Source organism: Orussus abietinus, unplaced genomic scaffold (assembly GCF_000612105.2).
Source record: "Orussus abietinus isolate OABI.00-Male unplaced genomic scaffold, Oabi_2.0 scaffold786, whole genome shotgun sequence".
NCBI classification, from domain to species: Eukaryota; Metazoa; Arthropoda; class Insecta; order Hymenoptera; family Orussidae; genus Orussus; species Orussus abietinus.
This window is the reverse complement of record NW_019395319.1, coordinates 7,267-16,853: the sequence shown is the minus strand read 5'-3', so window position 1 is coordinate 16,853 and position 9,587 is coordinate 7,267. Positions and strand designations below refer to the sequence as shown.

At 36.1% G+C, this 9,587-nt stretch overlaps 1 protein-coding gene across 3 annotated transcripts; it reads right to left on the bottom strand.

The window, feature by feature from the left end:
• Positions 1-912: 912 nt before the first annotated feature.
• Positions 913-9,362, bottom strand: LOC105702584 (histone deacetylase complex subunit SAP30 homolog). Of its 3 annotated transcripts, none has more exons than XM_012430266.2 (4): positions 9,145-9,362; positions 8,505-9,088; positions 7,749-7,982; positions 913-1,174 (listed from the first exon to the last, which is right to left on the bottom strand). In XM_012430266.2, exons 2-4 carry the CDS (start codon positions 8,673-8,675, stop codon positions 1,046-1,048), a joined length of 534 nt encoding a protein of 177 aa, XP_012285689.1. In that variant the 5' UTR covers positions 8,676-9,088; positions 9,145-9,362; the 3' UTR covers positions 913-1,045. The 3 variants fall into 3 exon arrangements, with proteins under 3 accessions (XP_012285689.1, XP_012285680.1, XP_012285698.1); XM_012430257.2 differs by having other exon boundaries at positions 9,181-9,362; XM_012430275.2 differs by having other exon boundaries at positions 8,505-9,080; positions 9,181-9,362.
• Between the last annotated feature and the right edge of the window lie 225 nt (positions 9,363-9,587).

Genomic DNA, 9,587 nt, shown 5'->3' with positions numbered 1-9,587 from the left:
GGACAACGATTCCGAACGTATTTCTAAACCGATCGAGCTTAACGAGTGCTCATATCGAAGATGAAATGTTGACCTGTGTTTATATGGGAGCGATTTTCGATAAGTGGTCATTTTCATATAAAAAAGTGCAACGACATAATTTCAATGCCCTTTTACCTAGGAAGGAGGTGCTCGATCGAAAATCGCTCCCATATAAACACACGTCAACATTTTATCTTTAAAACGAGCACTCGTTGAGCTCGATCGGTTGAGAAATACGCTCAAAATCGTTGTCCCCGTGGAGCACCTTTTTCAGGATTTTCGAGTTTCCCGCGAGGAATTTGGGCATTCCTTAGTAACCGTTGCCGACTCTAGGCGGAGCGTCCAACTGGCGTGTGCGGGCGGCCGGGGGTCACCCACGTTTCGGCGCCTAGTCCAGAGGCGTCCAGCCGTTGTGTGAGTCCTATACGTGCAAAATACGCACGCATTTTTCGCCCGTTGCTAAACACCGCCCATTGTGCGTCGCGTCTCCCTCATCCGAGCGAGAAAGTACGTTTTGGTTACCTCCCACCGAATTCGATGCTAATGCCATCTAGCGGTGGAAGTCAGCGTCCCCACTTTGGTGGTGAACGCCGTTAATATTTTGAAGATATTCCTTGGCATAAACTTAAATATAAACAGTGAAATCAAAAGGAAAATATCATAAATGTCGTATGAACACAATTGTGTAATACTTACCTATAAAGGTAATTTTAAAAACATGTTTCCTTTGCTGTTTCAGTCGTGCAAATGTTACGGCGGGTCCACACACCGAATTTGGTTCAGGTAGCAGCGGTGTCGCGTGGACCCTATATTAAATTATTTTTTTATACCATAAATAATACAAATACATTAAAAAAGAAAGAAATAAACATCAACTTTATACATATATTGTAATGTTAATAAGCATTATCATATGTACTTTATTCTTAAAAAGTATCTACATTTAATAACAAGTAAAAAGCTATACTTATATTTCATATCTCACTAGATTGATTACGTCCACAGGCTTGAAGATTCAAAAAGACTATGTAGTGTCACTGCTCAATCCATTTTTTTGATCTAACTTATTTGCATTCGTCTTGACTGTGTAAATAAAAAAACTGAGTGCTTCTTTTTCTACTACGGGGATAGTTTTGAAATGTTTCATAAGAGTCTGCAATCAAACATATTAAACGTTATACATATTGTAAGTACAATGGTAGTTATATCACAATCATATTGAAACGTGACGGATTTGCCTTTCATCGCGATTTAACATTTAAATAGGGTAAAGTAAGGCAGCATGGCAAAATAATTCTGTGCATCTGAACATGAAGTTATACAACTGTTTATAGTGAAACGTCGGGCAATATAAAAAATAAGAATTGCGAGACAATCTGTAAGGCTTTTATAAATCGACATAATTTCTTCTTTATTCGACTATGACTATGGACACTCGCGATTATGACTTAGTTTAAAATTAGTATAATTGATGAACACAATCTATAATAATAATCTTTATTGGTTGTACAGGTATCCTTCCATCTTCCAGTATAGCATAGACTGGGCTCGAACGTTTATCGAGAAATATACCACCGGTTTTCTTAGGTTAAGGTGAAGTGAAACACGTCGAGGAACTTGATCGACGTCGATAAAGAAGATTCTTCTAAATGCCTACATTGCCGACGTTCGTTTTTATTTCGACAGCTGTATCGAATTATATTGGGTATTGTACCAAATGGCATACTCCACCTGTCGTTTTCGTACAATAATTATCAAGAAATCGAAGTAAAACTCCAGAAATCCTCTGGATTCATGCTTTCTGGGGCCCTAATTGACTGCTGAGGGACCCCCTGCGCCATCTGTGATTTCCAGGTCAATTAAATTTTCACTCCGAGACCTCGTATTACCATCATTTTTGCACAGAAGCGTATACAACACTATTTTGCCCTTATCCCGTTCAAATGCGAGTTTATCGATTACCAGAGTGTTCTAAATTGTCGTAAAATTGTCCTGACCCTTTCGTTTCTCATATCAGAGCCTTCGATAATTGTATATCGATCGAAATATAAGAGCTCGACGCCATTTTGGTTCTGGTCTGGGCTGAGTTAAAAAATTTTGTTAAAAAATCCAAATTTTCAATGTGTCAGGACAATTCTTAGATGATCAGGGGTGATGTGTCAAAGTTTCAGACAGTTTGGTCTAATACCCTTAAAAAAAAGTGTTGTATTCGAATCGATTGGTTTGAAGGGTGTTTCACTTCATCTTAATACAAGACGTTGAACCGCATAACATTATAAGTTCCTCTTCCCACGCTAGAGTGAATCGAAGTTCTACGTTTCATATGTATATCCAAAGATTACGACGTAAACGCGAAAGTTTTCATTCATATTCCGCACTTTGTGAGTGTCCTGTCGGATACACGTGGCGAGCATAGGAAGAAGAGGAAGAAAATACTTTCTTTGACGCATTTTATTAAGGTGAAGTGAAACACGTCGAGGAACTTGATCGACGTCGATAAAGAAGATTTTTCTAAATGCCTACATTGCCGACGTTCGTTTTTATTTCGACAGCTGTATCGAATTATATTGGGTATTATACCAAATGGCATACTCCACCTATCGTTTTCGTACAATAATTATAAAGAAATCGAAGTAAAACTCCTGAAATCCTCTGGATTCGTGCTTTCTGGGGCCCTAATTGACTACAGGGGGACCCCCTGCGCCATCTGTGATTTCCAGATCAATTAAATTTTCACTCCGAGACCTCGTATTCCCATCGTTTTAGCATAGAAGCGTATACAACACTATTTTGCCCTTATCCCGTTCAAATGCGAATTTATCGATTACCAGAGTGTCCTAAATTGTCGTAAAATTGTCCTGACCCTTTCGATTCTCATATCAGAGCCTTCCATAATTATATATCGATCGAAATATGACAGCTCGACGCCATTATGGTTCTGGTCTGGGCTGAGTTAAAAAATTTTCTTATGAAATCCAAATTTTCAATGTGTCAGGACAATTCTTAGATGATCAGGGGTGATGTGTCAAAGTTTCGGACAGTTTGGTCTAATACCCTTAAAAAAAAAGTGTTGGATTCGAATCGATTGGTTTGAAGGGTGTTTCACTTCACCTTAATACAACGATTTCATAAGTAGCATTGGTTAAGTAGCATTCCTTGATCGGGTAATTCGTCGCAATCAAAATATTATTAGGTTGTATTATGTAATCAACCAAGTTTGGGTGCACAATATGTAGCGAAGCACCGTGACGAGCCGTAGGTCAAATTGTTAACACGTTACAAACGCGGAATCCGTAAAGAAAAATCTTGCGACAAGAGTTGTCTGAGAACTGTACGTTTTGTATACACAACACTTTCAATCCAAGGAACCAGCAGGACAAATATCTCGTTTGCCTTGGTGCATTGGTTTGATCATGACATGTAACAAAATGTTTTACAGATGGGCCGAAATATTTGATGACGAGCTTCAGAAATGTTAAGGTGAAGTGAAACACCCTTCAAATCGGTCGATTCGAATACAACACTTTTTGTAAAGGGTATTAGACCAAACTGTCCGAAACTTTGACACGTCACTCCTGATCTTCTAAGAATTGCCCTGACACGTTCAAAATTTGGATTTTTGGAAAAAATTTTTTAATTCTGTCCAGACCAGAACCAAAATGGCGTTAAGCTCTCATATTTCGATCAATATACAATTATCGAAGGCTCTGATATGAGAATCGAAAGGGTCAAGACAATTTTACGACAATTTAGAACATTCTGATAATCGATAAACTCGCATTTGAAAGGGATAAGGGCAAAAAAGTGTTGTATACGCTTCTGTGCTAAAATACGAGATCTCGGAGTGAAAATTTAATTGACCTGGAAATCACAGATGGCGCAGGGGGTCCCTCTGCAGTCAATTAGGCCCCCAGAAAGCCCAAAACGAATCCAGAGGATTTCTGGAGTTTTACCTCGATTTCTTGAAATTTATTGTACGAAAACGACAGGTGGAGTATGCCATTTGGTACAATACCCAATATAATTCGATACAGCTGTCGAAATAAAAACTAACGTCGGCATTGTAGGCATTTAGAAAAATCTTCTTTACCGACATTGATCAAGTTCCTCGACGCGTTTCACTTCACCTTAAGTACGTGTATCACCTGGCTAAAGAAACGTGGGGCAATTATCTGCTTTGAGTGTTTTACATCGAAGGATTAGAGCTTTGACTCCCAACTCCTGAAATTGCGTCCGCGCGATCGTTTTTCTCCATCCGGTAACAGTATTCTAAATCTTCAATAACACGTTATTATTATAGGAAGGAAAATGCCGTGTTAGATTTAGCAACTTTTTTTCCATTAAAGCTGTTATATATTTACAAAACATTTTTCAATTTTACGAGACTCATTAAAAAATTCAATAATCATATGATAATTGTAGTTCATTATCAAATACTTGAAAATATTATAAAAAGTGTACAATGAAGATTTCTCTACGATTTTATACATTTTTTTTTTAAATCATTGACGTGATAAGAATTAAAACATTTTCATGAATCTGCATATACCAGGTGTAATCATTCTAAGGTTAGGTGTAAAATTAAAATCATTATTTATAATTGCATTGTAGTGTAATTAAAAAATATATAAATATTAGAGTCACATGGAGGCACAATTACATCAGTGCTTTCTAGCCCTGATGATGTTCGCTGCAATGCAGGCAAAACATCGGCAAGGCAAAAAGTTCACACAGGACTTCCACCCCGAAGCCAATTTGTACGTAATATTACAGTCACATAGTCATAATTGTTATCGACTACAAAATGTTATTGGTTAAAATGCAATTGAAATCAACAATGTAGGTGTGTTACTTTATTTTTTACCTAAGTTCACAACCTTCTTCACTTTTCATTGCATCGTTTACTGCCACCGAGTTCAAATAGGCCCTTGATAATATAATACGAAAATTACTGCGAATTTGTTTGTATAATTAATTTTTAGGTAATCAAAAACATACCTAAAACATGTGAAGGAAAGAAGTATAATTGAAAAAAGAAAATCAATTCGGGTCTAAATGGACCTGAAGTCATGAACGATTTGAAGTTGTATGAAAACATTTTTTAACACAATCAAGAAAAGTATATGATTTTAAGAGGTACAACATGAAAAACATGCTCCAATTTAAATCACTTTTCGAATATGAAAAGTTATTAAAATAAAAATTGTACATAACTAAAACTATAAGGTACATAATGTATTAATAGTTTTGATATTTTGATAACTGTTCGATATAATGCACCATACTTATCGTTACGTGGACATTTATCAGTTTTCAACAGATATTTACATCAGACCCTTAAAATACTGACGTAGCTGGTGAAGATAAGCATTGCAGGGAAAAAAGTGTCAAATAAAAGTTTCTTGATCTTGAGGGGGAAGTATAATGGTAATGTTCATTATTTATTTGAATAGTCATTTAAGGGTGAGCTTTAGTTTTTTAAATGGAAGTCCCATTCTTTTTATTGCAACATTGCATTCCTTGAACAAAAAAGAAGTAACTTTTAATGGAAACATTTTATTTTATAATGCTTCAATTTCGCCAGACAATAATAAAATTAATGTCAAGAACGTTTCATTCTAAGTTACCTTATTCAGTAGCTTCGCTTTACTATTTACATCGGTCAGTTTTTGTGAAGATGAAAAAAAAGGAATCGCCTTCATTTTAATGAATGTTAAAATGGTACCTTCTAACCTCAATGTATTTGTTAATACGCGTTATAAATGAATAATAACATTGGATTAATGTCAGTTCATTGATATGTTACACGCCTTTTTAATGCGTTCTCTCATATTTTGTGGAGTAGTTGGAACTTTCTGGTAAGTTTGTTCTGTAGGGGTATCGCAGGGAAAGATCCAGGGTAGTAAGATCTAGTGATCTAGGAGGCCATGCAATTGATCCACCACTGCCAATTCAACAGCCATTATAGTCCTGATTGAAGATTTTTCAAGTAGTTCGAGAGAAATGAGCATCGTGCTGAAACCACGATGTTTACAATGGTCGTTGAATTGGCAAAGGTGGTCCAATTGCATGGTCTAGATCTAGATCTTACATCCCTGGATCATTTCTTGTGCGGTACATAGATGTAAATAGTGAAAGTGATGAAAGTGAATAGTGAAAACAAAAATCACTGATGTAAATAGTAAAGCGGAGCTATTGAATAAGGTAACGTAGAATTAAACGTTCTTGACATTATTTTTATTATTATCTTGCAAAATTGAAACAGCATAAATAAATGTTTCCGATAAAAGTTACTTATTTTTTGTTCAAGGAATATAATGTTGCAATAATAAAAATAGGATTTCCATTTAAAAAACTAAAGTTGACCCTGAAATGTCCTTGAATATGACCATTCCAATGAATAATGAACTTTTCCATTATACTTCCCCCTCAAAATCGAGAAACTTTTATTTGACACTTTTTTCCCTACAATGCTTATGTTCACCAAATATGTCAGTGTTTTAAATTAAGTGCCCCACCCAGTATGCTTTAAATTGGTAAGTTATAATTAAAATTTCATTCTTAATTATGTATGAAATCAAACTTTAGTATTAATTGTAATTTAACAACGTTCTTAGATTGTTTAAATGACTAGAATTATACTTCCCCTCAAAATCGAGAAACTTTATTTGACACTTTTTTCCCTACAATGCTTATGTTCACCAAATACATCAATGTTTTAAGTGCCCCACCCAGTATGCTTTAAAGTAGTAAGTTATAATTAAAATTTCATTCTTAATTATGTATGAAATCAAACTTTAGTATTAATTGTAATTTAAAAACGTTCTTAGATTGTTTAAATGACTAAAATTAATACAAATTTCTTATGGGACTCGATATATATTCTTGAAATGTAAAATAAAATAATACATAGAGTATGTTCTTTTTACCCTTCGATGCTTTAAAATTTCTACCATTCTAAATGTCACGAAACTCGGTAAAGTATTGGCCAAATACATTTTAAATCTGAGAAAATTGAACAGTTGACATTAAATCTAGACTCTAAAGAACCCTGAATCACGTGTGTCAATTCCAACAACAGTATTTTTCGTACCATTTAGTAATCTTTGTCCACAAATAATCCTCACCTAATCCTCAAATAATCATAAACAAAATATTAAATTCAACTAGGTAGTACACAAAATTAATGTCCTTCTATTGGGTTTATATTACAATTGCCAAATAATGTTGAATAAATACTGGTCTATAACTGGTACCATTTGACCACTGGTTTTATTGAAATAAATATTTCCGATAAAAATATAATCAGGTAGATTTTTACATGAATTTAAAATTGTATAATATTTCATCTGAAAAATTAGGAGATGAGATAAAATGAAGATTGTAAAAAAAGTGCAAATATTCAAACAAAATAGATACAAGTAATTATATTGTAAAAATGTTAATGTAATTCATTGATACCCTCTTGTTGGAGCCTTTGTGGAAGAATTTCTTGCACTGAATTTAATTTGCCTTAATAAGTTGTCTCACTTTCTTATAAAATGTATGGTATGTTTTTCTAGGTTAGTTTCTTGTGAAGGTAAAACGGAATGGTACCGTTTCAGTCATAAAATAACATTGCTACATAAAAATTGTTTAAATAAACTCATTTATAACTTATGTAGCTTCTGCCTTGCTTTCTCTCATTTTGATTAATTAATAATAAAATTAGATACTAGGATACTTACATCAGCTAATTGTGCTTTATTGAAACCAAGCCGTGTAGAAACTTTGTAATGGCGTTTATAACGTCTCAGAGTACCCACTTGCAATTGAAAAAGATCTACTTCTGGAAGATCGTTATCCGTTTCACCTGAATCTTCTTCTGAATCTTTCCTCCGATATTGTTGCTGCTGCTGCTGCTTTGATCTTGCACACTGGATTACTTGCTTATGATAATCACAAATATATATGTGACGGGCCTGTAGAACAGATGAACCGAATAACATGTTTTTACTCTTAATGCTGAACTTAGTATTAGAATAAGTATTTAAAAATTTATTATAAAGAAAGAAGATACCCCTGAGACAAAGTGATAGGTATAATACATATACCTGGTAAATAAAGCTTGATAAAGTTTAATAAGGATTACTAAAATTCATGTAACATAATATTTAATTATCATTATTGTTTTCTTTCTTTAATATAAGATTCTATTCATTTCATCTACAAAATGGTTCAAAAATTGCTGTACCACTTGTAAATGATATGGCAACTTATAGGCCATCGTACATAAGGATTTTCTCTCTAAGGCAGCGTTAATACTTTATTTACCGGAAGTCTATTAATAACCCGTTAACTGTGGAATTTACTGTAACGTTACGGATTACCGACACGTATACATGTCAAATGCAATTAACCGATTAATCAGCTTTACGATATCTGCGATCTTTATTTATTTCCAAACTCATCGATAGATAAAGCGTTAAGTTCTATGTACACACCATGTTATCCAGATTCAATTTCAGCTTCCTTTGAGTTACGGTTTTTTGAATCCGTTTGCTATAAGAAGCATTGCCAGCTGGTCGTGAACATCGTTCTCCTTCGTCCACCAGGCAACACACCTGATCGGCCGCTCCCCTAGAATCTTCTTCGCCTGTGCTAAATCCATTCATCCTGTTGCGTTATGAATTATCAAAGCCTTTGGAGAATCGATAAAAGATAGCTCATTCAAACGAAGAACGACGCACAAGTTGAATCGCATTACAAAAGTTTCAAATCTACTTATGTCTTTGCACAAGTATAGCAAGTTTCGAGGTCTCTCCGACGATCTACCGTGCAACTCGATTCCACTCGGTTGACACGAATCGCAAATCGGTTACTTCATCGAGGGGGCCAAAGGAACAGCCGAACGCACTCGTTAATAGCAGTGTTTATAGTAACACGCAAATCACGGCGACACTTCACCCAGTGGGGCGAAAACTCGAGTTTCATCGCACAAGAGTTCTATTATGTGCCAGGTACAGTAAAGCTCCGGAAGGTATACCGTCCCTTTGCTCACAACCACTTCCCTGGTATACCTGCTTGCCTAAAATAAAGAATACAGATAATGGTCAGCGGAAACACGAAGGGTAAATATCTCACCGTTAAAATTCTGTTAATTTAGAAAGTAAAACGCACCGTCGGTGAAACGCGTACACTCTACATCGAGTCAGCCGGCGACGTTGCGCCTTCATTTATTGACACGTTTGCGACACAAAACCCTTCACAAGCGTCGAACAGCGTCGAACACCCGGAGCAACGAACACCTACGCGAATCCGCTCAAACCCAAAGAAATAAAAGCAATCCACGACGTACGCGAACGACAGGGAAGCCAACCACCTACGTCGGTCATCGGCCGCCATCTTGTTCGATCGAGCTCTCCGATTGGCCGAGGGAGGTTGGACTCGCCGCGGCGGGCCAATGACACCCGGCGACGCGATTCAGTCGCGGGCAGTCGCACCGCGCGGGTCGGCCAATGTGGGTTTCGAGCTCGCCGAGCACCGATTGGCCAATTCCGACATAGCGCCCGAAGATCGGACCAATC